The sequence below is a fragment of the Coenobita brevimanus genome, chromosome 64, assembly GCF_032717465.1.
Source record: "Coenobita brevimanus isolate Jiangsu-jjx chromosome 64, ASM3271746v2, whole genome shotgun sequence".
NCBI lineage: Eukaryota > Metazoa > Arthropoda > Malacostraca > Decapoda > Coenobitidae > Coenobita > Coenobita brevimanus.
In genome coordinates this window covers 5302040-5328946 of record NC_137017.1, presented here as the reverse complement: position 1 = coordinate 5328946, position 26907 = coordinate 5302040, and the positions used below count along the sequence as shown (strand labels likewise).

The window sequence follows — 26907 nt, the reverse complement described above, 5'->3', positions numbered from 1 at the left end:
AGTATTCGTCAGGGAGGAAAGAGCAATAAATATTACTGACGTTGGCGACGGTATGAGTTCTCTGTGTTTAAGACAGGACCTCTCACAGTGAAGGGCTTACACACGGTACAATCTTCATTCATCATATTTATTACGATGGTGGATTTTTTTTACACATTTTGTGAACAGTATTTCGAAGCAACTTTTCAGTTTAAATTGCTAATATTCACTAAGTAGTTCTTCCCCAGCCTAAGTCTCACCTTGGCCACCAATGTAACACTGTTAGCTCTTTCCGTCTAGAGAACGTCATTTTATTTTTCATTTTAATATATTCATGATTCCCTTTGACGATTTTATTCATCTTAGGAGAGACTTCACAACGGGAGGGATTCGATATAGCGTTCATTAACCCCTCTATGGCGCTTTTTACTCGGAAGAAAATCGTCAGGTGGTGTAATAAAGACGTCCTGGGGCTGAGGGGATGAATAAGTCTTCCTTAGATTACTTACAAGGAGCGTATCGTGAGTTTAGATCGAGAATTATATACTTGTAGGAAGATACATATTTTTATTATTTCGAATCCTAGATAATTTTCCTCATAAATCGATAACGAAAAATGCTTACTAAAATCACAGCCAAAAATACAGAACAGTATCACATGTTATAATACTAGTTAGGTGTCTATCATGCAAATCTTGGCCATTCCCCTAAGCAAAGCAGAGTGTCTTAGAAGCTAGCCAGCAAAATTGAAGGATGCAAATATGGCAGCTAAATGTCTTAATATAGCCAAAGGAAGGAAGATAGAGGGCTTAGACATTACTGTTTGCTATATAGGTGTTGCAGGTGTTCAGTGTTAGTAAAATGGGGGAAGGGGTCATGCACAGAAACATGCACGAATATTATTTTCATGCACGAGTTTAAGTAAGATTATTATTGTAGAGGGAATTATTCTTTTTTTTTTTAATTCTGACTATTTATACCTGGAAATATTCTTTTTTATCATTCTAACTAGATTTACTCTTCAGTTAATATCACTACACAATAGACCTACAATACCACACTGCGATACTATAGGAAAGTGATAAAAAAGTTACGTAAACGCTGCATTACAAAACTACATTACAGTGCTACACTAATATTACACTGCTCTACTACACTACACTGCTTTACGCTACACAACACCAAACCACACCACGCAAAACTACACTACACTACGCTACACTACACTACACTACGCTGCACTACACTACTTCACTACGGTACTACACAACTACAATATCGTACTGCAGCACTACTTTCCTGTACTGCACTACAATATTTCATACGATACTACACGATACTACCACACTATATTACTACGCTACGATATTACATAACAGTACTATTCTGAAAGTACACAAGACTACACACAGCAGTACTTACACTACAATACAGCACTACAGTACTACACTACAATATTACACTACGATACTACGCAATTCTACATTACTATACTGCACTACGATACTACACTACGATACTACAATACTAAACTAAATACAACACATCAGTACTTACACTTCATAACTACACAACGATACAACACTACGATACTACACAACCAGACAGCAATATTATCCCAGCTTTATGGAGGTTACTAAATACTCCTCTACCAACATTAACCACAACTACCACAATCCACTACCACAACCACCAGCCACATCTACCACCATCTACCACAGCCATTCAACGTATAATTCCTCCCCATCAACCACAACTAGCAACACCCTTACTACTACTACTACTACTACTACTATCACCAACCACTGGCCACCACAACTCCATTTAACCACAACTACAGTACCACGACCAACCACATCCTTATACAGTATAGACAATTACCACCGTTACTGCAATCACCATCGACCACTACCAACCACAACTACCACTTCTGACCACAACTGCCACCATCTACCACAACTACTATCACAGCTACCACAGCTACTACCACAACTACCACTAGCTACTACCACCTACCACAAGTTACTTCCAACCACACTTACTTTATCTGTCACAGCTAACCACAGTAACTACCACAACGGCTACTTCTAACAACTGCTTACTCACCATAACTACCAGTATCTAAATTACTACCACAGTTACCACTACCAGCTACACCCTCAGTATCCACCACAACTACCACCATCCACCACAACTACTTCAGCTATTAACCACAGCTAATATTACCATCCACAACTACACAACTACTACCATAGCTACCACAATTACTACCATGCACTACAACTACTTACGACAACTACCACCATAACCACCACAACTGCCATCCATTAAAACTACTGTCAACCACATAAAACTACCATAACTACCACAATTTCTCCCGTCAACCACAACTGCAACAACTATTCCCACAAATAACATTACTATCTACAACCACCACTACAACTATCATAGCTACCACAACTACCACCCACCACCACCACAGCTACAGTCAACCACAACTAACAATACTGTCTGCAGCTACCACAACTACTACCAAAACTATCACAGCCACAACTACCACAACTACTCACCCTTTCTTCTCTTGGTCTGGTTCTCTCTCCGTGGTTCACTTCCTCGATTGGACCCTCTCACCTCCACCTCCCCCTCTTCTTCCTCCTCCCCCTCTTCCTCCTCCTCTTCCTCTTCCTCCACTTCGTCCCTCTTCCTCTCCTCAGGCTCGCGTCCCCCCACAAACTGCTTTGGCATCTCTGAAGGAAGGGAGAAGAAGGAAAATGAAAAAAAAAAAATGAAAGGAAAAGACTGAGAAAAACGGAAAATGTGACGAGGAAAAGGGGGAAAAATGAATTGAAAGGTATAAAAAGGAGAATATAGATTTTGATAATAATAATAATAATAATGATAATAATAATGATAATAATAATAAAAAATAATAATGATAATTCATTTTATTACTTTGTATTATTATTATTATTATTATTAATTTTTATTATTATTATTACAATCTAAATTTTCGTAATCCATCTTCCCCACATTACTGACCCTAACGCCTCAATATTTTAGTCATATTCGTTCTATACACTTTTCTTTCTTTAATTCCTCTTCCCCTTTCTCACCCTTTCTTTCACCCCTCTTCCCCTTTCTCACCCTTTCTTTCACCCCTCTTCCCCTTTCTCACCCTTTCTTTCACCCCTCTTCCCCTTTCTCACCCTTCCATCCCCCTTCCTTGTCCCCTACGATCATGCTTCCTTCCCCTTCTCTACCCCTTCCCACCATCTCGCCTTCCGTTCCATACCTCCACCTCTTCCCCCTGTCTCACATTTCCATCCCTCTTTACTTACCTTCCACTTCCATTCCTCCTCCTCTTGCCCTTCTCTTCTCTTCCCTTCCTCCTCCCGTCCATCCCCCTCCATTTACCTCTCTCTCTCTCTCTCTCTCTCTCTCTCTCTCTCTCTCTCTCTCTCTCCACACACACACACACACACACACACACACACACACACACACACACACACACACACACACACTCACCATATATTTTCACCCTTCCATTGGTCTCCCCAAATGAGTTCTTGGCGTAACAGGAATATGCCATGTAGTCTTCGGGCTGAATATTCTTGATCTTCAGTCTCATGTAGGATTTATAGCCATTCTCTGCTACGATCGTGTCAAAGCGCCCGCCTGTAGAGGAAAAAGAATTATGTTTGGTGGAGATTGTGGTGGAGATTGAAGGGGAGAGGGAGGGGGTGGAGAGGGAGAAGGAAGGTAAGAGGATGGAGGGGTGGAGAGGGAGAAGGATGGGAAGAAGATGGATGGGTGGAGAAAGAGAAGGAAGGGATGAAGATGGAGGGGTGGAGAGACTTCCTGTAGAGGAGAAAAAATATGTTGGTGGGATTGGGAGGGAGAGGGAAGGGGAGAAGATGGAGGGATGGAGAGGGAAGGGGCGAAAGTGGAAGACGGTAGAGGGGAAGGGAAGAAGGTGGAGGGATGAACAGACAGTAAAGAGAAATGGGGAAGGAGGAAGGGTAATGGGAGAGAGGGAGGGGGAGTAGTTGAGAGAGGGAAAGAGGAGAAATAATGACTGAGGAACTGGAGGGGGACTTAAAGGTGAGGAAAGAAATGGAGAGAGAGAGAGAGAGAGAGAGAGAGAGAGAGACATAATAGTGAAACATCCCACATCTGCTTTGAATTACAGCGACATTGCTTATCACCCAAACCACAACTGTTATGTAAATACTGCCATACACACTGTAATTTAAGACAAGCAGTATATTTAGACGTGTTGGATGGGAGACTCTTGTATTTTGAGATTTACATATACACAATGGAGGAAGAATTAGAGGCGTGTCTTATTAGTGAGATGAATAAGGGATTGAAAATGTAGGGAAATGAATGGGAGAAGGAATGGTGGATGGAAATTGATTAGGCTTCTGTTGTTTAGTGTAAAATGAGCATCTTTGGGAGTAGTTAATATGTGGAGAAGTGATGATGAAATGAGGGAAGGTAAATATGATGCTGATGGTGATGATTTTGTGTGTGTGTGTGTGTGTGTGTGTGTGTGTGTGTGTGTGTGTGTGTGTGTGTGTGTGTAATTTGTAAGTCCTCACTAGAAATTGCTGTAAGGAAGAACAAAGGATTAAGAAGCAAGAGAAGAAATAGGGGAAAAAAGAGGATTAGAAGAAATGGAATATAAAACAAGACGAAACTGACAAAGGAACACGTACAGTTGCTTTTGACTTGCTGACACTGATTCTGAATATGCTACCCACTGAAAAGATTTTATAGGTACCGTAACTGGAAGGAAGAAAATGGAAAGAAAAATAAAAGAGAACACAAAAGGGTGGGAGGAGAAAAAAGAGAGCTAGTAAAGGAACATTTTACTCGGTGATTCTAAACTAGTTACTCACTGGAAAGAATCATCTGTCCTCTCTCGTCAGTCCAGTAGTTGATGGACTTGGGGAAGGCCTCTGTGTGGCACTCCAGGGTGACGTCCATGCCCTGAGCCACCCCCACCAGCTGATTAGGGATCCACAACACTGGCTGGACTGAAGCAAAGAAAGCTTAGATTTCAAAGTGTATTTGTATCTATAAAATAATTTAAAACCTACTCGTTCGTCAGTTTCTCAGTTTGAAGTATATCTTACTCTATATTCTGATTATAAGTATTTCTTCTAATTCAGAATGTATGCATCACTGAAAATTCACGAAGGGTATGCGGCCGGAGCACATGCCCGGCTCAGGGAAGTTGGACGCCCCTGCCCTGCATAGTCCCGGGTAGCCCTTGGGCAAAGTGTAGTACCCGTAACCCTACCAAGAAGGCTGAAGGCTGATGGTTACCATCTTCCCGGCAGGTGCTATCATGGGAGTGACGTGGGGCCAAGTTCCGGTAACTGGCCTTCTCAGCTCTCCCAGGCTGAGAACTAAACCATGTTTACCAAGTAGTCAAAGTCCGGGATGAGAGACTACTCTTCATAAGCATCTTTAATATGTGCACTGCGTCCTCCTGGGTGCTATGCCTCACCTTTTTCTCTGCACCTCGCCATGAAGAAGGACCCTGTTTCGACCCTGGCGAGGTGCTGTCTACCACAGGAAGGTGGCAGTATCCTTGTGGTCGATAGGTCTGCTCGGCCAGACAGACCGGGATAGAGCAACAAGAGCAACAACAATTGTTGATGACTATCCACAACACAAGCTGTATTACAAAAACAGCACACACTTTGAAAAATATCTGTCTGTGTCTGTCTGTCGACTAATCTGTCTGTATTCTATTTTTTTTTTTTTTTAATGTTTAAGATCTGTTTATCTGTATACGAGTACCTGTTTAAAGTCTGTCTGTCGATCAGCCTATCAATTTTCCCCCCTTCCCTTTCAACACCAGCTCAATCACTCTTGAACTAGGAAAATACTACAAACCCGCCTCCTTTCACCTGTATGGATGTGCTTTCTGTCGTTCCTCCTTTGTATCAGTTATATATGCAGGGCGTTACGTAGGTAGCACTGTCTTGCTTCAGAGCTGCCGAATTCTTGTGTGTTTGGGGGACTGCTCCTTCAGTATCCACCCTGAATATTTTCCCACTTCGCATAACCCTTTTCATTTGTTATATATATTTTTTTTTCCTTGATCCAGGGAATGCATATTCGATTAGGAAATTTTCTGTCACAGCCAAAATCTCTGCACTCCACTCACATATCTATCTCTACTGATTTGTCTGTTTTGGAAATCTTCCTATCTGTGTATCTGCCTATATATCAGTCTGTTTATATATCTATCTCTGCGTGTCCATCTGTCTATACTAATTAATTTGTCAGTCTGTCTCCTCCATCTAGCCATTTCACCCCGTAAATGTACCTTTGTTCCATCTATCCCACAATCTCATCTACCTCTCGACCCCACCTATCTATCCACAGCCTGTCTATCGCCACAATGAGTTACGAGCCCCATTATCTATCTGTCTATCTATCGGGACATTACTAAGCGAGCGTTGTTTGGGATAATGTAATTAAAACAGGACTGGGCTCTTAATCTGCTGCCTTTCGTGTATTCAATTTAGGCAAGTGTGGGGGAGAGGGATATCGGGGGGGTGATTATGTGGGGAGAGAGAGAGAGAGGGGGGAAGGAGAATGGAAGGGAAGAAAGATTTAGAGGGAGAAAGAAGAGAGATTTAGAAGCATAAGGAGGAGAGCAAGACTTATGGAATGGGGGAAAGGTGGCCAGCTGAGAAATATATGGAGAGAGAGACAGACAGACAGACAGACAGACAGAGACAGAGACAGACAGACAGACAGACAGAGAAGGGGGGGGGATTCTTTTGAGAATGATTGAGGGGTAGGACTTAGTGTGGTGTCATTTTTTAAAGGAAAATGGTAGTAAAACAAAATGCTGAGGAAAAGAAGGAATGCAAGGAAAGGGACGAAGAGAACGAAGAGGAAGAGGCGAAGTAGAAGAGGAGGAGGGGGAGAAGAAAGGAAGAAAGGAAGGATGGAAAGAAGAAAGGAGAAAAGGAGGAAGAGCAGAGGGAGTGAGAGTAAAAATGTCATAGATTGAAAAAGAAAGGAAATAAGTTGGCAGATAACACTTCAGTGTGTTAGAAGGCTGAGAGTCATTGAGATCATACTTATAAAATTACTATAATGTTTTGTTTTCATCTGTCGGAACTGTGTCACTCCTACAACTTTAGTACTAAGTCGTGGTGGCCTGAAATTGGATGGTTCTTATCTATCATGAAGTAAAAATTAGCCCCCTTGTGTTCTAGTCCAACTGTACCTTCATTGAGTACAGTTGGCCATCGACAGGGCTGGAAGGGTTAGGGATTTTGGGCAGATTACGACAAACGCCTTATGCTAGAAAGAGGCCTAGAGTGTTGTTGTGCTTGGTATGAAAGGTTGAAAATTGTACGATTCGAAAAAATGTTGGTTGTTTTAATAATGACTGATGAGGGTAAAGAAGGACGAGTGTGCATGTATGGTTCATTTGTGAGGGTTTCCGTTCTTCCCACCTCCTCATATCCCTCCCTCATCTACCCTACTCTCCATCCTCCCCTCCCACCCTCTTTTTCTTCCCCTTCTCCCCCTCCCCCTCTTCTCCCTTGCCCCCCCTATTCCCTGTCCTCTCTTCTCCCTCCGCTTAGCCCACCCTCACTTCCTTCTCCTCTTTCCTCCCTTCCCTTTCCCCCCCCCACCGTCCTCGCTCCTTCCCCTCCCATTCTGTCTCACTCCCCTTTTCGTTCCCATCTTTCCCTCTCACCTCATTCTCCATCTTTCCTATCCACCTCACTTCCTTCTTCCCGTCTTTCTCTCTTTTACCTCTCATTTCCGATCTCTCACAGTCTCTCCTTCACCTATTCCCTTCCCACCTCCTTCCTCCCCCCCTTCTTACCTTCCTCTCATCCCCTTCCTCCCATCCCCTTTTCTCCCTTCGATCCATTCCCTTTCCTTTTCTTCCTTCCCTCTCCCTTTTCTCCCTTCCCTTTATCCCTCCCCTTTTTCACCACCAATTGTTCTTCTTCTCCATTCCTCTCCCCTTCGTGCTGTCATCTTTTCCGCTTCCTATCTTTCGCTCCTCCCCTTTTTTCTCCCCTCCCCTTCTCTCTCCCTTCTCCTTTCTACTCTCTGTTTATGTACACTTTCCCTAGGGGGTGATTTGCGGGGGCACGTGTTCTTCCCTCATTAGAGAGAGAGAGAGAGAGACCTCAAAATCCCCAATAAAACACTTCACCCTCCTATTCACGGAAGAGAAAAGGATAGCACAGTAAATGGCTCTCCCCCACCCTCCCTATAGCAGGCTGAAAATACCTATGGGATATTTTACCTGGAGTTGGATATGACAGCAAATTAATGGACGTCTTTATTTTCTCATTTTTTATTTACTTCTGGATTTATTTATGTATTTGATATATTTTTTTCCAGAAGTTGAGGAGATGCTTCACCAAAAAAAGAAAGAGAGAGAGAGAGAGAGAAAAGAAAATGAAAGGTTTAAAGCGTCCTACATGCTGTTCATACGTGTTCCTTTTCTTTGACTTTTTATTACCTCTCTCTCTCTCTCTCTCTCTCTCTCTCTCTCTCTCTCTCTCTCTCTCACCAGCAGCACTAGTGAATAATGCGTAAATTGTTCAGCTTTCCTAATTGCTTGGAGACCGTGCCGAACGCTATTAAGAGATGGCTCCCATTAATTGCAATACCTCCACCACACCTGTATTATCATCATTACAGTAATTAATCTCAGCCTCTTTTATAATGCACTTGTGATAATGACCTGTGTAAAATTTATCCTTGCTATCATTGTATTTATTATTAATTTTTTTGTTTTTGCGTCCGACCTCTCAGTAGACACTTTTTAGTCCTTCGTCTTCCACTGTTTTTGCTGCACTTCCTTCACCTTTACTTATTGTCATTCCGTTGCTTTGGGTTTTATAATGGACAGGTGAGGTAATTACGTTTTGCAAGATTCGCTTAGGCATCCGTGGAAGAGGTCGGTATATAAGTTACTATTTTCAGATTGAGTTTACATCTTAAGACTTTATCAACTCTTCCCCCCCGCCTTTACAGTAGTCTTCATTTCTGTTTGTATTGCTTTATTTCACCCACTGTATCTTTATTTAACCTTTTACTTTCTCACTCCATCGTCTTTCTTCAAGTCATCCATCATCCATCCAACCCAGTCCATCTTCATCCCGTTCCTCTATCATCTCCCTCTCGTCTTATTTTTATCTAGTTATAATGCATATTTCACTCTGTTTCTTTATTTTATCTTCCGTTTCTCCACACTTTCTTCCCCTCATCCATCCTCACCTTGACCCTTTATCATGCCTCTCTTCCCCACCCCACTTCCTCCATTATCCCACCTTCCCCCACCTCTCATCCCCTTCCCCTTACCGCACCCCTCATCCCCTTCCCCTTACCCCATCCCCACCCCCTTCCCCTTACCCCACCCCCACCCCCTTCCATTTACCCCGCACCCGTTAACACATTATCCACAAAAAAAGAAAGAAAAAAAAATTACAGATTCTTTTATCCTCTCGTCCATCCCTAGCTCACCTCACCTTCCAGACACCACATCCATGAAACTGTTATGCTTCACCTCACTTTCGTTTCATTTCACTTCCTGTTTCTCCACTCCAATCTTTCTTCCTCTCATCCATCCTCACCTTAACCCTCTATCAAGACGACTTCCTCACCCCCTTCACCCCTCACCCCAAACACCTCATCCATCACCCCCAATCAGCCTCATTTTTACTCAGACTCCGACAAGAGCTGAGACTGATCGGAGCCTGCCCCCTCATTCATCATCCCTTGAATGGCTAATACACACAGTTCCTCGAGACTGGGGGGGATTAGGGGGGAATCAGAAGCTGGGATTTTTATGGGTTTACAGCCTCTTTGGTATACTGCCCCGCTACCTTCCCCACACCCCCTCCGTCCTTCCACCACTCCCACCCCCCACCCACCTCCGTCCATCCCCAGTCTCCACTCTATTGTCCACTGTAACTTGACCTAAAAATGCCATCTCTTCATCTTGAATTCTGAGCTTTCTTTGGCACAGTGTCCTCTCCTCCCTTACCCCCACCCGTCCTCCCTTACCCCCGAAATAAACATGGTAGCGAAAATCTTAGTATACAGTAGATCAAAGTTGAACATGGCACAGGAACTCTACGGATGCTGCACTCCATGTTTCACGACCAACACATCCGTCGGACAAACTCTGGTGAAATAGATTAATGATATAATAATAATAATAATAATAATAATAATAATAATGTGATACTACTACTACTACTACTACTACTACCAAATTGTTCATCCTGACCTGAACTAAAATCGTCTGAGAAAATCCATGAATAAGAAAATCTCTGATACAAAAGGTTACAGTGTTTTTAGATAGACAGACCAGAAAACAGTGTGATTTTTTTTTTCGATATATATATATATATATATATATATATATATATATATATATTTTTACCTGACGCCGTAGTTACCTGCAGTTTTGAGAAGTTTTGGAAATTCTGCCGCAAAGACTTATTTAGCGTTTTTTTCAACCGTGTGTGTGTGTGTGTGTGTGTGTGTGTGTGTGTGTGTGTGTGTGTGTTTCAGGCGTAGGACGGAACAAACACACCCCTTCAGTGCGAATGTGTGTGTGTGTGTGTGTGTGTGTGTGTGTGTGTGTGTGTGTGTGTGTGTGTGTGTGAAATTTTCGAGCGCGGTACGAAACAAACACACATCTTCAGTGAGAATGTGTGTGTGTGTGTGTGTGTGTGTGTGTGTGTGTGTGTGTGTGTGTTAAGACTAGCGAACAGAGGATTTTTATGGGGATTAGGGGAGATTTCTTGCAGTGAAGGGATTAGTGAGGGCTGTATCTGATCCCCCCCCCCTCGCAAAAGTCTCTCAAACTGAATAAAATCGCTGTGGTATCAGGAATAGAGGACGTCTTCGTGGTGAAGTGGTTGACATTTAAAAGTTCTAGAATTTGTCTCTCTTGCTTTTGATTTTGTTTTTGTTTTTCTTTTCTTGGAGGGGACAATTTACTGGCTCCTGGCCTTGGGTTCCTTCTTCCTTACATAAAAAGAAAATGAATGATTGATGGTGATGATGATGATGGTGATGACGATGATGATGACGCTAATGGTGGCAGTAATATTAATGATGATATTAATAATAATAATAATAATAATAATAATAACAAGCCCGTATCAAAGACGTATCCCCACCATGTGATAAAGAACAGATAGATATGCACAAATAAGTATGGCAATTTCCTATATAGGGATATAAACTAGAACTCGTACACTATGTTCCTTTAAGTAGCGAAGATGATGCAGCAAGTAGTTTCCAAGATGTAACTATTTACAGATTAGTTTCCTTATATCAAAATATCCCGTAAAATACCTACACTGTGGCAATTTCATATATATTGACATAATCTCGGACTCATACTCTAGCTTTCAGTAAAATATGAAGAGAATCCAGCAAGAAGTTTCCAAAATATAACACTAAATTTTTCGTTCTATGATCATGGCTCGTAAAGTACAGACAATATGGCAATTTTACATATACGGGCATCGCCAACGACACATACACTATAATATTGTGTGATATGAAGCCAATCCACCTGGTAGTTTCCGAGACACAGGCCCGGACGGACAGACAGACAGACGGACAGGGGCGATTCCTATATCCCCACCATTTGGAGACCTCACAAACAGCCGACAGGAGACCCACAAACAGCCAACAGGAGACCCCACTAACAGCCAACAGGAGACCTCACAAACAGCCAACAGGAGACCCCACAAACAGCCAACAGGAGACCAGATAAACAGCCAAATCGAGACGCCACAGACAGCCAAGAATGATGAGAAAATGGGAAACTGCACCACCATAGTAGTCTAAACCCGCAGCTAACAGCCCAACAGAAGACCAGTCAAACAGCAAACAGAGCTAAACAGAGCCAACAGAAACATCCAAGAGAGAGAAGGCGAAAAAGATGATCAACAGAGGGAGGAGAAGCAAAGAGAAAGAGTTGTGCAGACAGCCACAGCACTCAAATCCTCCAGCTGACAGCCCAGTAGAAAGCCACACGAACGGGTAACAGAGCTAACAGAGGCAACAGATCTAAACAGAGGCAACAGAAGCAGGGTAGAGCGAGAGAAGGACGATACCATAAAGACAGAGAGGAGGGGCGCAGACACGGGTCCGGAAGAGCGTGGAAGGGTGACCGGGTGATTTGCATAAGTTAGTGGTGTGTGGTGGCAGGGAGAAAGGGAGAAGCAGGGGGAGAGGGAGGGAAGAAGTGTGACAGGGGAGGGAGGGGGAGGAAGGATGAGAGGGGGAGGGGAGGGAGAGGAAGGGAGAGGGAGAGGGGGAGGGGAGGGAGAGGAAGGGAGAGTTAGAGGGGATGTGAGAAAGTTAGTGATGTGCGGTGAGACGGACGCTTTGGAGGAAGGGAAGGAAGGAATGGGAGAGAGAGGAAGGAGAGAGGGAGAGGAAGAGGGAAGGGTAGGAAAGGTTGGGAGAAACAGGGAGAGAGGAAAGAGAAGAATAGGGGGAGGTGGGAAGGAAAGGAGGAAACAGAGGAAAATAGGAGGAAGGGAGAAGTTGGTGGTGTATAGTGAAATGGATGATGGGGAGGAAAGTGGGGTGAGGCAGAAAGGAAGGGAGAAACAAAGGGAGGGGTGCGAAGGAGGGAGCGAGGTGAAAGGGATTGCGGTAAGAGGGGAGAGTGGGGGAAGAAGGGGAAGAGCGAGAGGGATGTAGGGGATGGTAGAAAGTTAGTGTGGTGAGGGGGAGAGAGAGAGAGAGAGAGAGAGAGCGGCAGGAGATGAGAGAAAGGGGGTAGGGTAGAGAGTAAGGTGGAAAGGAGGCAGAGAGAGGGGGGGATGAGGTGCAGGGGAGAAGAGGAAAAGACTGAGGAGTGAGAGGGGTGAGGGGTGGAGGAATAGAGAAGACGGAGGAGGAATGAGATGTAGAAGATGAGAGGAAGAGATACATGTAAGGGAGAGAAAGGAAGGGAGGGGAAAGAGGTGTAGAGAAGAGGGGAAAATGGAAAGGAAAGAAGGGAAAGGAAAAGAAAGGTGCAGCAGAGGGGAAGAAGGAGAGAGGAAAGAAGAGACAGTAAGAAAAAGTGAGATGGAGAGAGGGAGGAAGGAGGCAGAGTAAAGGGCAGAGAAAGAGTGCATTTAGAGAGAGAGAGAGAGAGAGAGAGAGAGAGGTGAGAACACAAGTCTAATGGCTACTTGGTGGACTAGGGTGTGAAGGAAGGAGGGGGAGAGGGGAGGTAATGAGAGGTCAGGAGGGATAATGGGTGTAAGGGACAATGAGCCTTATTTCTCACCAGTACAAGGATATTTTTTTTTTAATCAATACTTGATAATGTGTGTACTAAATTGAGCCTTATATCTCCCAGATATAAGGCTGAGTTTATTGTATTCAGGAGAGATAATGTGTAAAGGATAATGAACCTTACATATCTCTGTAATAAGGGTGAGGATTCGTTTTAATAGAAGGGTTAATATGTGTGAGGGACATTGGATATTTTCTGTTTCTGTTATAGGAGAGGTTTTTATTAATAGGAATCATTTTTATAAGGGACATTGAGTATTATCCCATTTTAATAGAAGGGTGAGGATGAGCGTGTGTGTGTGTGTGTGTGTGTGTGTGTGTGTGTGTGTGTGTGTGAGAGAGAGAGAGAGAGAGAGAGAATAATACCCCTATCTCTCATATGTGGGGATTACTTACCTGGTATACGAAAGGAATTAACCTCTTCCCTTAGCTAAATAAAATCGTCTGGCGGAAGCAGGAACATAATGGGATGGGATTAATGGAGACCCTCTAATTCCTCTTAATCTACAAAAACACTACACCTGCTTCATTCCCAGAGCATTTCCGTCACTTATTCCCATTTTACGCATCATACCAAAGAATCAGTAGTGGCCAGGGAAGTATGCCAAGCCTCTCACAGCTTCGGAATATTAGGTAGGAGAAAAAATATCATAAATGGAAGAGGTGAAATGTAAGAGGAATTTTTGTACCCGGTTGCACATCTGCGTCCTCTTCTCTTAGTCAGGTCATCTTCTTGCTTCTTCCCACTGCATCCCTTCACCTGAGTTTTTCGTCCTCTTTCTCTTCCCACCCATTAATCTCTTACACACTGTCTTTACACTGTCTTCATCTCTCTTCCATCCCTCCACTTGGTTATCTTACTAATAATCGTCTTCCCCACCCATCCTCACTTCTCCACTCTTCTCCAGTCTGTGTTACTCTCTGTCTTCATCTCCATCCTCTCCGTCCTCTCACACCCACTCCATCCTCCCCGATCCACCTACCCACTTTCAGGGAGTACGCTGTAGAATAGGATGGATGAGGTGGATGAAAAGTTGGTGAATGGGAGAGCTTCCGTTTCGCTATCCAACAGGGCATCAGCTCCTGTCCATCCTCCTTTCCTGATCTTTTGACGTTTTTCATTTACACTGAGGGTAGGCAGCATGCTTTCAAAAATAAATGCGTCTGTCTTTCTCCAATAAATCCACATACACAGTACACGCTACAAATTCTTATTGGGATTTTAGAAATGAGTAATAGAAACAATTCACCTCCCTCACTCCATTCTTACCCCTTATGGTTACTTCCCCACCTTCCTGCTCCACCCCTCCCAACCTCCCTATCTCAGTCACCCTTCCTACCTCCCATCCTCCCCCTCCCCGTCCCTTCCACTCCCCCTGCCCCTCTCTCACTCCCTCTCCTCCCTCTCCATCCCTCCCCCTCCCCCATACTCACACTGGACTTGCAGGAGTATGCGCTTGGAGACTGAGGGAGGGACGTCGTTGGAGGCTATGCAGAGGTAGGCGCCCATGTGGAGGCGGGAGACGGAGGGGATGTGGAGAACCTCAGAGTCTGTCACCTTCACTGTGGAGGGAGAGAGAGGGGTGGATTATGAGAGAGAGAGAGAGAGAGAGAGATTAGGTGAAAGAAAGGTTGTTACTGAATAGAGACAATTTCCTAAAGAACCTTGTGTCGAGGTTACCTTTCACAGGTGGACAATAGATAGATAGATAAGTATAGATAGATAGATAGATACAGATAATGGATAGATCAGATGGAAATCGTGTCGTCTGAGAAAGTGATGTTGCTTAGATATGAGAGGTTATTAATGGTTTTATTACACACACACACACACACACACACACACACACAGTACCAAACGATATAATTAGCACAAAATCATATGCAAAAACCCAATCGTAATTCAATATTAATGTTTCCTTGTAATCTCTATATTACCTTCTTGCTCCGTTTTCATTCATTTTCACACTTTCTTACTCCCCACTCTCTTTTTTCCTCTTTCTCTCTCTTTCCTCTACGCGTCTGTCAGTTCCATCCACGTCTCTTTAATTTCATTTTTTCTGGTTCTCTCTTCCGATTTTCATTATTCTCTCTCTCTCTCTCTCTCTCTCTCTCTCTCTCTCTCCTGTGTATGTAACATAAATACACACACACACACACACACACACACACACACACACACACACACACACACACACACATTCTAACCACCTATCTATCTTATTACAATTGATATACATTTGGGTATCACACACACACACACACACACACACACACACACACACACACACACACACACACACACACACACACACACGTTCTTTGTTTCTCACTTTCTCTTTCATTTTCTCACTTTCTCTCATTGTCTCCCCTTGGTCATGTTTTAGGTCATCCCTCCATCACTTCCTCTTCCTCTGCTACAGTCATTAGTGCTCTTATTTATGGTGTTCTTTCCTTGGTAATGATGCAGATGTGGTGGTGGTGGTGCGGTGGGGTGTGGTAGTGTGGTGGTGTGTGGTAGTGTGGTGTGTTAAGGTAAATTTGTGTTCTGTGTGGTGGTAAGGAAGGATAGTGTGTGGGGATGTGGTGTTTGTGTATGGTGTGTAGTGGTGTGATGGTGTTTGGTAGTGGGGATATAACAGTGTGGTTGAGTGTGGTAAGGTGTGGTACGCTAGTGTGACGTGTTATTGAGTGTGGCAGGATGGTTGGCAGATTGTGGTTGAAAGTGGTAGAGAATGATTGGTATGATAAGGTAAATTTTCGGCAGACATTAATACCGCTTTTAGTCATTGCGCTGCTGTGTAAATGTGGTATGAGAAGTGTGGTAAAATGGTGTAGTGGTGTTATGGTAGAATGGTGTAATGGTATTGTGGTGTGATGGTATTTTGGTGTGGTGGTGGTGGCGGTGGTGGAATCGTGTGGTGCTGTGCTAGAATGGTGTGGTGGTGGTGGTGGTGGGGTTGGTCGTGCTCATGTGCTAGTTCAGGTCACGTCTAGGATACCCGAGACGCACGCACGCACGCACGCACACACACACACACACACACACACACACACACACACACACACACACACACACACACACACACACACACACACACACACACACACACACACACACACACACACACACACACACACACACACACACACACACACACACACACCAGCGCCATTTGTCGGGTGAAAAGGTGCGATCAGTCTTACTCCTCAGATTTATGTCCCCGTGTTCATGACAGCTGCGGGGGTCTGGCTCGAGATTTTCACCACCACTATGGCTGCTAACACCTTTATCACCACCACTACTAGCACATTATCACCACAAATAACGTCTATAACATCACCACCACCACTACAACTCCTAACACAATCATTTCACTCCTAATTCTGCTAACACTTTTATCATTATCACCACTCCTAACTCCACTATCACCACCATCATTACTAACATCATCATCACCACCACTACTACTATTGCTGATATTTTTTTCACTGTCATCACCATAACCACTACTACTACAACGCCTACTGCTACTACTACTGCTACTGCTACTACAGTTAATACCTTTTTCACCACCACCACCACCACCACAGCTGCTTTTGCGAACATTTATCATATCCTTCACCACCACAACCACCACAACAAATATTATCACCACTAGAATAAGGTTTTCAGGATTTTCACCACCACTACAACTACCTACACGAGTATCACCACTACCACAACAACCACAAAAATTACCACAACCAAAAAAGTAAAAATTTTCTCCAGCCTGTATTACCTCAAGGATTTTTTTCTTTCTACCACGGATGTCTTAAGAATCATCACCACCAGTAACGCCCTCCCTACCAAGCAAGGACTGTGTGTGTGTGTGTGTGTGTGTGTGTGTGTGTGTGTGTGTGTGTGTTTATTTTTACCATTACTGATACCGGCGTCACTACACCTTCACCATCCGTCACCATCACCTCCTCGATCTCCATCACCATTATGAACACCTTGACTACCATTGACGCTAGCACCACACACACACACACACACACACACACACACACACACACACACACACACACACACACTCTCTCTCTCTCTCTCTCTCTCTCTCTCTCTCTCTCTCTCTCTCTCTCTCTCTCTCTCTCATCCACACCAGCATCCCCACACTCCCACACTTTTTTTCCTGCCCACTACTCACTCTCCCACTCGCCCTGTCCCTTTCACTCCCTCTCACTCTCTCACTATCTCTAACTCACAGTTGATGCCGTCTATCTTTCCCCCGTCCTCCCTCTTCCACGATATGACAGGCTTGGGTGACCCCCTTGCCCGGCACTCCAATGTCACGTCTTGCCCCTCCTTCACCACTACCTCTGAGCTGCTCTCCTCGTCGATGATGTCTGGAGGAACTGCAAAGGAGAGAAGAAGAACTGTCATCGTCTTTGTTATCGTCACCATCATTATCATCGTCGTCACCTGCACAGTCTTCATCGCTATCGTCATCATCATCATCATCATCATCATCATCATCATCATCCCGCCTCTTCCACACACGGGTGGGGTGAAGTAGGACCCAGAAAGCAAGAAAAAAGGGGAAAAAAACATGACAGTAGGAACGCAACACACCCGGTATAATAACAAAAAATAGGTAAGTAAATAAATAGATAAATAAAAGGTAATAACTTTCCCTCATTCACATTTACATTTGATCTCGTCTTCTTTCATTCCTGGAGAAGCTAGAGAGAGAGAGAGAGAGAGAGAGAGATAATAATAATTGATAAGTGAAGTGTAAGTTGAGAAGAAGGAATGGCTGAAGATATAAGAAGATAATCATAAATAATGTTAAAAAGGTAACTTAATTATTTTACCCTCCCTTATCACTACCTGTAAGTTCATCTCCTTTTCTGTGGTGTGTGGAGGAGCTTAAAGAATGAAGAGAGAGAGAGAGAGAGAATTAGTACTGAGGGTATAGTAAGAGGCTTAAGATACATTAATTTTACAGGGAGACAGGAGCAGTTTCTTTAATCTCCTCCTCTCACCAAAATTTTATGCTGATCTTTAATACTTTGAGGGATCTATGAGAGAGAAGACAGTAAACGGAAAAATAAGTTATCTTTAAGAAAACAAGTCACTGAGTAAAGAATAACTGATAACGGAAGGCGTAAAGAGGCAAGGAAAAAAAATAAAAGATAAAGAAGAAAATATGGATAATAATTAGAATAAGGAATAACTGATAACGAAAGGCGTAAGGAGGTAAGAAAAAAAATAAAAATAAGTAATAATTTAAGAAACGATTCAGAGAGTAAGGAATAACTGATAACGGAAGGAAAAAGGAAAATAAATGGAAAATGTAAAGAAGAGATAAGGTTGATAATCAGAGGAAGGAATAACTGATAACGGAAGGCATAAGAAGGGAAGGAAATAAATAAAAACTACATAATAATTAAAGAAAATAATCAGGGAGTAAGAAATAAATAATAACTAAAGACATAATGAGGTATGGACATAATGAGGTATGGATGTAAATAGGGACGATTTGATAGCCCTCTGAGCCCTCTACATCCCGGCTGCTGTTCTCATTAAAGGGGGAGAGAGAGAGAGAAAGAGAGAGAGAGAGCGGTAAATAAAGACAGGGGAAAATAGGTTAGGTAATTGGTACACAAATAAGGAGAAACAGACACATGGGGAATAGCTGAGTATTAAATAGTAGTAGTAGTCGCAGTAGTAGTAGTAGTAGTATTCCCAGGTTCATCTGAAATGTAAACCCAGTTGACTACAGGCTTAAATTGGCCTTCTGCAGTCCACCTTCTTGCTTTTGGGGGAAGAGGGAAGTGACTGAGGGAGTATGGGTGTGAAAAATGAAGCAGATAAAATTCCACATAAATAAGAATAAAAATAAATGAGAGAGGAAGGGAAAAAGGAGAATGAAGTGAGCCTCCAAAATATAATAGTTACCGGGAGAACTACGACGGCATAGTTAAGGTGTAGAAAACGGAGAGAGAGAGAGAGAGAGAGAGAGAGAGAGAGAGAGAGAGAATGACCCAGTGAAAGAAAATTAGGAGTCTAGATGCAGATGCGATTTCAAGAGACAAGCAGAATGAAGCAAGGAATCTCTCTCTCTCTCTCTCTCTCTCTCTCTCTCTCTCTCTCTCTCTCTCTCTCTCTCTCTCTCTCTCCTTCCTTTTAACCCCTCTTCTTCCCCCTCCATCCTCCCTTTCTCCGCACGCACTCCCTCCCTCCCCTCCAATTCCCCTCCCCTCCCCTCCCCTCCCCCTATCACCACCTCTTTAACTCAGCGGTGTATAAAAATCCCTACAAGTGGGCCCAGGGGAGACGGAGGGGAGGAGGGAGGGGAAAGGAGAGGGGGAGGAAAGGGGAAGGGATGTGGAAGGAAGGAAAGGGAGAGGGGAGAAGATAAGGAGAAGGGAAGGGAGAGTGAAATGGAAGGGATAGAAGAGGGAGAGGCATATAGAGAAAAAGGGAGAAGAGAGAGAGGAAGGAGAGTGGAGGGAATGGGAGAGGTAGGAAAGGGGGAGAGACCTGGAAGAGGGAGAGAGACGTAGGGAGAGGAGCAGGAAGAATGGGGAGGAGGAAAGAAGTAGGAGGAGGAGAGGGGAGAGGCAGAAGGGAGAGAGGGAGATTGGAGGGAGAAGGGAGAGGGGAGGGAGAGGGTTTATGAAGGGTGTTAACTGGAAGGCCGCCGTCTATCTCGGTAGTGTGACTCATACTGCTACTGCTACTGGTGCTACTTTTATTCATACTGCTACTTACATTGTGTTCCCTATTTCCCTTGTGGCTAATTTTCCTTCTACTACTGCTACAACTACTACTGTTACTGCTACTGCTGTTCCTTCCACGCCTGATTCTACTGTTGCTATTTTCTTCATTTATTTTGCTGCTGTTACTTTGCCTACTGTAACAACTGTCGCTACTTTTTCTGCTATTATTGCTGTTGCTCCTTTTCCTTCTATTACTACTGTTGTTACTTTCCGTACTGATGCTACTTTTCCTACTACTACTATTACTAGTAGATACTTTTTCTACTATTACTACTGTTGCTACTTTTCCTACTGATGCTACTACTGTTGCTACTTTCCCTGGTTTAATTGTTACTGTTGCCTCTTTTTCCACATCTGCTGTTACTTCTCTTAGTTGCTGCTACTGTTCCTACTTTTCCTAGCCACTGCAGTTATTCCTGCTTTTGACTAGTTATTGCTACATATCCTGCTACTGCTACTACTACTGCTACTACTATAGATATTACTGCTGCAGCTGTTTTTACTACTACAACGTCAATTATTTCTTCATTTACTGTGTTTCATACTTTTACACAGGAATAACTCTCACCAGTACTGTATTTTATCTACTCACATAGATAGATAGATCGATAGCTTGGTAGGTAGATAGATATAGATAGGTAGATAGATCATAGTAAAGCACAAGAGGACATTCTGATGATAATGTACTTCTGTATTTTATTATTTAGTTATATCATTGCAGTTTTAGTCTATCAGTACTGCAGTATTTCTCTCTCTCTCTCTCTCTCTCTCTCTCTCTCTCTCTCTCTCTCTCTCTCTCTCTCTCTCTCTCAGTTGCAGTCACCTACTCTTATTATCTTTCGGAACTGGTATGTTTTCCCTTTTTCCCCTGACCAGCGGGATTTTTCCAAGGGGTAAATTTCCCGTAAGAGTCACTTCCTTAGTTTCCCCATCACCTTTGTTCTCTGTTCTTGTTCCGTGTTTTTCCGCGTCCATAATTTCCTGGTCTGTAGCTTAAGTTCCTCCTGTCCAAGTGCTTCCTTTCCATCTCTGCTTTGGTCTGCCTCTCGAAGTCTCGGAACATCTGTATCTTACCGATTTATTTTAGTATCCTCTTACCCGAAAATTCCAAGTTTCATTTACATTTTCATTTTTTTTTAATTTTACCATCCTGTTTACATCATACTATTAATATATTGTTTTTTTTTTTTCTGTTTTTTTTCGCATCGCTACTCTCGTCGTAAAATGACTTACCTGGCTAGTTACGTTCGTTCCATCGTCTCATTACCCTTAGCATCTGGTTTTCTCCTTTTTTTTATTTTTGTTTCAATTTTTTATACATCTAAGCTTTCGGTATCAGCTTGGTTTCTCTTGAGGGCGGTTTCTACCATTTCTCCTTCCCTCTGTCTACAGCTGTTATTTTTCTTCTGCTTTTTTCTGTGCTGATCTCTGTTCTTCTTCTCTTTTCTCGCATCCGTACAGGCTTGGTCAACGTACTGAGTGTTTCTTCGTTCCTCCTAATTGGCCTGTACTCCATTCTTCTTTTTTTCATTCTACAATTTTTTTTTATTCAGTTATGTATATTTTTCAGTGTTGTTTTGTTTTATTTTATTTCATTTATTTGTATTTATTTTATTCTTTATTTATTTGTTTATTAATTTGTTTATTTTTTGTATATTTGTATTTATTTTATTTATTTTTTATTTTCCTTATTTTATGTATATTTGTATTTATTCTATTTATTTATTAATGTTTATTTAATCTATTTGTTTATTTTATTTGTATTTGGTGTATTTTATTTGTTTATTTATTTTTTCCGTTTCCATACTTTCTTGATAAATATAGATCCAAATTTTTTTTTTTCTTTTCTGGTCCAGTTGCCTCTACTTCCTCCGCACATCCCGGAAGTTACAATTGCCTTCTTTCCTTTGTTCTTATTGTTTTTCTTGTTTCTTCCATAAGCTTTTTTGTATTTAAGTGGTCAATATTTTTTCCTTTTGTATTAATCTAAGCCAATAAAGTTTCTCCAGTGTGTGTGTGTGTGTGTGTGTGTGTGTGTGTGTGGGTGTGGGTGGGTGTGGGTGTTCTATGTGCATATGACTTGTATGTATATGTGTGTGTGTGTGTGTGTGTGTGTGTGTGTGTGTGTGTGTGTGTGTGTGTGTGTTTATTTTCCGCATCCATACACCCTTAATCAATGTACAAGGGAAGTTTTTCAGGCAATTCCTTCCACTTCTTTTTCACTTCCCCAAAGTTACAATTGGCTTCTTCTCTTTACAATTTTCCTATTTTATTTTTATTTTTTCTTTCATCTTCTTTTCCTCATAATAAAGCTAACTTTATTCCTTATCCAGTTGCTTTATTTCTACTTATTTGATTTTCCAGCATTTGCAGCTTCTTTTATTTTTAGTTTTCTTGATCTTATTACCCTTTATTTTTCGTTCTTACAGTGATTATTGTTATTATTATTATTATTATTATTATTGTTATTATTATTATTTCTCTTATTTCCTTGACCTCTTTACCTGTATCAGTTGCAGTTTATTTAGTCTTCTCTCTCTCTCTCTCTCTCTCTCTCTCTCTCTCTCTCTCTCTCTACTCTTTACCACTTACACTCCCATTCTACTCCCTCTCTAACCATCCTCAATTTCCCAGTCCTCTCTTCCTCTTCCCTTCTCCACTCCTCTCAGCCTCTGCACCTCTTCCTCTTTCCTCTTGCTGCTGTGGTGGCCTCTCATGTATGGCCGGAACAAGGCTTTAAAAGCTCACTGTTAAGTATGGCTGTAGGGGGGAGCTGGGGGGTGGGGTGAGGGGGAGATGAGGGCGATGGGGAGGTGTGGAGGGGTGAGGGGGGAGAAAGAGGGTAAGAGAAGGGTGTGGAAGTGTGAGGGAGAGGTGTAGAAATGTGAGGATAAGGTGTGGAATGGTGAGAAGGAGAGAAAGAGGTGGGGAAAGTGTAATGGAAGAAGATAGGGGTCTGGAGATGTAAGAGAGAGAGAGAGGAGAGATAAAGGAGAGAGTCTTGGGGTGAAAAAGAGGTGAGAGAGAGAGAGAGAGAGAGAGAGAGAGAGAGAGAGAGAGAGAGAGAGAGAGACGAATGGTGTTTACGAAAGGAGAAAATCTGGGTTAAGAAAGATGAAGTTGGGGAGGAGAGGGTCTGAGAGAGAGAGAGAGAGAGAGATTGTATGGCTGTTTTTTATGGCATAGGGCAGAGACAGCTTCCAGGAGTGGGGGGGAGGGGGGGGATAAGGGGAGGGGAGAGGAAGGGGAGGAGGAGGAGGTGGGGGAAGATGGGAGGAGGCAAGGAAGTATATATTCAGAGGGGAGGTACAAGAGGAGGAGGAAGAGGAGGAAATTGGAGTAAGGTAAAGAGAAGATATAGAAGAAAGAGGAGAGGAAGATAAAGAAAGAGAGAGCATAGCTAAGAGGAAAGAGTGTGAGAGTAACAAGAGAAAGTAAAGAAGGAAGAGAAAGGGGAATGGAAGGAAAATGAGGAGGCAGAGGATAGGAGGGGAAGAATAAGGAAATTAATTATGAGACCGGAAACGAATGAAAGAGAGAGAGAGAGAGAGAAAGAGAGAGAGAGAGAGAGAGGGGGGGGAAGGTCTATAGTCTGCCTTCAATCCCGTGCCTGTCAAGTCGCTTCCCTTCTCAGAAAACATAAGTATCCCCTCATCCCCCTTACCCCCTCACCCCTCTCACCCCCTCATTCCCCTTACCCCCTCACCCCCTCCCCCGTACCCCCTCACCCCTCACTTCCTTACTTCCTGCTTCCCTTCTCTTGCTTCTTGTCTTCTGGCTTCCTTCAGTTTCCTTTAGTCTTCCAGTTTCCCTCGTTTCTTCTCGTTTCCTCCATTGTCTTCTCTCTTCTCTTTCTCTCCCTTCTTCTCCCTTCCCTCTCTCGTCCTTCTTCTCTCTTCCCTCTCTCTCCCTTCTTCTCCCTTCCCTCTCTCGTCCTTCTTCTCTCTTCCCTCTCTCACCATCTTCTCTCTTCCATCTCTACTTTCTGTCTTCCCTCTCTCCCCTCTCTTTTCCATCTCTTCCTTTTCTCCTCCCTCTGTACCTTCTATCGCTCCCTTTTCTCCTTCCTCTCAGCCTTCTATCTTCCCTCTCTCCCTCCTTCTCTTCCCCCATTTCTTCTTCCTTCTTCCAGCATCTTTGTTTTCCTCCATGCCTACATTATTTTTATTCTCCCCTTCTTTTACTGCTTTTCCCCGTCTTTCGTCTTCTTCCTTCCTTCCTTCTTTTCCCTCTCTCGTTCCCTCTCTCCCTTCTTCCCTCTCTCCCTTCTTCCCTCTCTTACTTCCTTCCCTCCTCTTGCATCTTGCCTTCTAGCTTCCTCCTGTCTCTCCCTAGATTTCTCCTCCTCCAGTATCATGTCTTTCCTACATCTCACGCCTTTCTTCTCCTTTCCCTTCTTCCCTCCCTTCCTTCTTTCCTTCCTTCTAGGGAAGAGGAATGAACGAGGAGAACGGTAAGGGAGGGGGGGGGAAGGAAGGGATGTCGGAAGGAAGGAAGATGGTAGGGGAAGGGAAGGAGAATGTAATTAAGAAAGGGAATGGTAGAGGGGAAGGAGCTAGAAGGGAAGGCGCTGGTGAGGAAGGAAAGGAAGGGGAAAGAAGGGACGGAGGGGAAAGTAGGGACGGAGGGGAGTTGGTGAATGAGAGGCAGATGGTGGAAGGAGGGAAATGTTGGGGGAGAAAGAAAAAAAAAAGGAGGAAGGGAATGTTAGGAGAGATGATGTTGAGGGAAGAATGGAAATGATGAGGAAGGAAGGGGAAAAAACGCTCTAGGGAATTTATGGAAGGGGAGATGATGGGAGAGGGAAGGGAAATGGTGAGGGATATAAGGGGAAAAGAGAGAGAAGTGGAGGGAGAGGGAGGGGGGATAGTGAGAGGAAAAAGAGCTAAATGAGGGAGGGGAAGGGAAAAGAATAGGGTGAAGGGATGCTGGGATGGGAGGCAATTGGGAGGGAGGGAAATGATGGAGTGGAAGAGATAGTGGAAGGAGGGATGGTGGAAGAGGAAGTAACTGTAGGGGAAGAGATGGCTGTAGACGTTATAACTTTTTGTGTTGAGTTCCCCGTCTACATTTAGTCTACTTTGCAACAAGGAGAGTCTATCTGTTGCCCGACGCCGCATCCTGTGAGTGGTGATCTAGAGAGAAGGATCGCCCAGGAATTTTCGTCCCTATTCAGTAAAGACCCCCTCCTCCTTCCGAGACCCCAAGCCCTACCTCATACACTGGTCCACCTTATCTCTCGATCTCGTTCTTGGTCTTCCTCTCCATCTCCTCCTCCCAGCCATTCCACTCTCGCACAGTCTTCTAAGGCCTTATCCTAGTCAGCTTGAGAGACCCTTTCACCTTTTCCTTAGCGATTTATTTTGCATGTTCGATTTATTTTGCATGTTACGCAATCTCATTTTTTTTCGAGATGTGAATAATATAAATACACATACGAAGAGACAGACAGCCAGAAGAACAAGTGGACGCCAATGCATTTTTTTTTTTTTTAGTTATTTATTTATTTATTAGGGGAGGGTTGTTAGTCTGGAATAGGGTAAAGGGATGGGATGTTTGTGGTGAGGGAAGGCAAGGAAACAACATTAGTAGCAGACTGCAATGTTAGCTCTTCACTCTAGCTTTGGTCTTTATCATTTTTCACCTTCTTTTGTAGGACTGGCGAGTTTGTATGAGTTTTACTCCTTTGGACCCTTTCTCCTGCATAATCTCTGTATCCCTGATGGGAGGATAGAACTAATATTACCCATGTATTCCCTGCGTATCATTAACCTTTTCAGTTACAGGAGATTATTATCGTTCTTGCATATGCTAAGTCCGTAAGTAACTTGGCCAGCTCTTACGGTCGGCTTGAACGTTCTGTCTTACATTTTTCTTACTTCTCGCCCTATTCTCTGACCTCGTGTTTTGATATTACTCTAAAATACACCTTAATATCTTACAATTTGGGGTTTCGCTTGGTTATAATATTGTGGCATCACTTTTATCATTTTTTATGACAATCTTACAGATATATTCTTGCGGTATATCTCCTACTTTATATCCCATGGTTCTGATCTTTCCAATTTTTTTACGGTCTTGAGGATTGTTGTGTATTGTCCACGTTCTGTAATCCTGCGTCTCAACCTCACGTTCCAGTCCTACGTTTCCATTCTACGTTCCAGTCTTACGTTCTCATTCTACGTTCCAGTCTTACGTTCCCATTCTACGCTCCAGTTTTACGTTCCCATTCTACACTCCAATCTCACGTTCCCATTCTACGCCCCAGTCTTATACTCCAGTCGTACTTCTTGCTCTTACTTTCCAGTCATGCATGTGGTTTCATAGCGCAGTCTTACGTTCCAGTCTTACGTTCTAGTCGTACATTCAGCCCTACGTTCCGGTCAAGGAGTGGTGGGTGTGGGTCAGGTCCAGTGAGGGATGGGCGAGAGTGGGCTACTTCTGCTGACGACACTAAAACAAACTCCTTTTTTGTTTACGATATTGCCAGTCAGGTGGGGCCAGGGTCGTTTAGCCTTGATGCCTCTCTCTACGGCTTGTGGTTGCTGTTGCTGTTGTTTTGGGGGGAGGGGAGACTGTGGAGGCGAGTAAGACAGACCTCAGAACTCTTTCCCAGTGGCGAGTAATAGTGAGTGTCGTTAGTAAAACAGATAAGTCACCCCTTGAGGTTGTAGGGTTAATATAGGTTAGGTTGGTTTGGGCTGCCTCGCGTTGGGTCGGGGTGGAATGGGTTGGTATGAGTTAGGTATGGATTGGTTGGGTCAGGTTGGATTGAGTTGGGTTAGGTTGGATGAGTTGTGTTGGGTTAGGGTGGAAAAGTTATTGTGTTAG

At 43.4% G+C, this 26907-nt stretch overlaps 1 protein-coding gene across 1 annotated transcript in view; it reads right to left on the bottom strand.

The window, feature by feature from the left end:
- LOC145404631 (lachesin-like) overlaps positions 1–26907 on the bottom strand; it is a 147423-nt gene that overhangs the window by 2391 nt on the left and 118125 nt on the right. The window contains exons 4-9 of the mRNA XM_080276152.1: positions 17557–17706; positions 14743–14871; positions 4884–5021; positions 3508–3657; positions 2671–2726; positions 2550–2619 (exon numbers count right to left, since the gene is read on the bottom strand). Of these exons, the coding sequence (XP_080132278.1) occupies positions 2550–2619; positions 2671–2726; positions 3508–3657; positions 4884–5021; positions 14743–14871; positions 17557–17706 (693 nt within the window). The remainder of the gene's footprint in view (positions 1–2549; positions 2620–2670; positions 2727–3507; positions 3658–4883; positions 5022–14742; positions 14872–17556; positions 17707–26907) is intronic.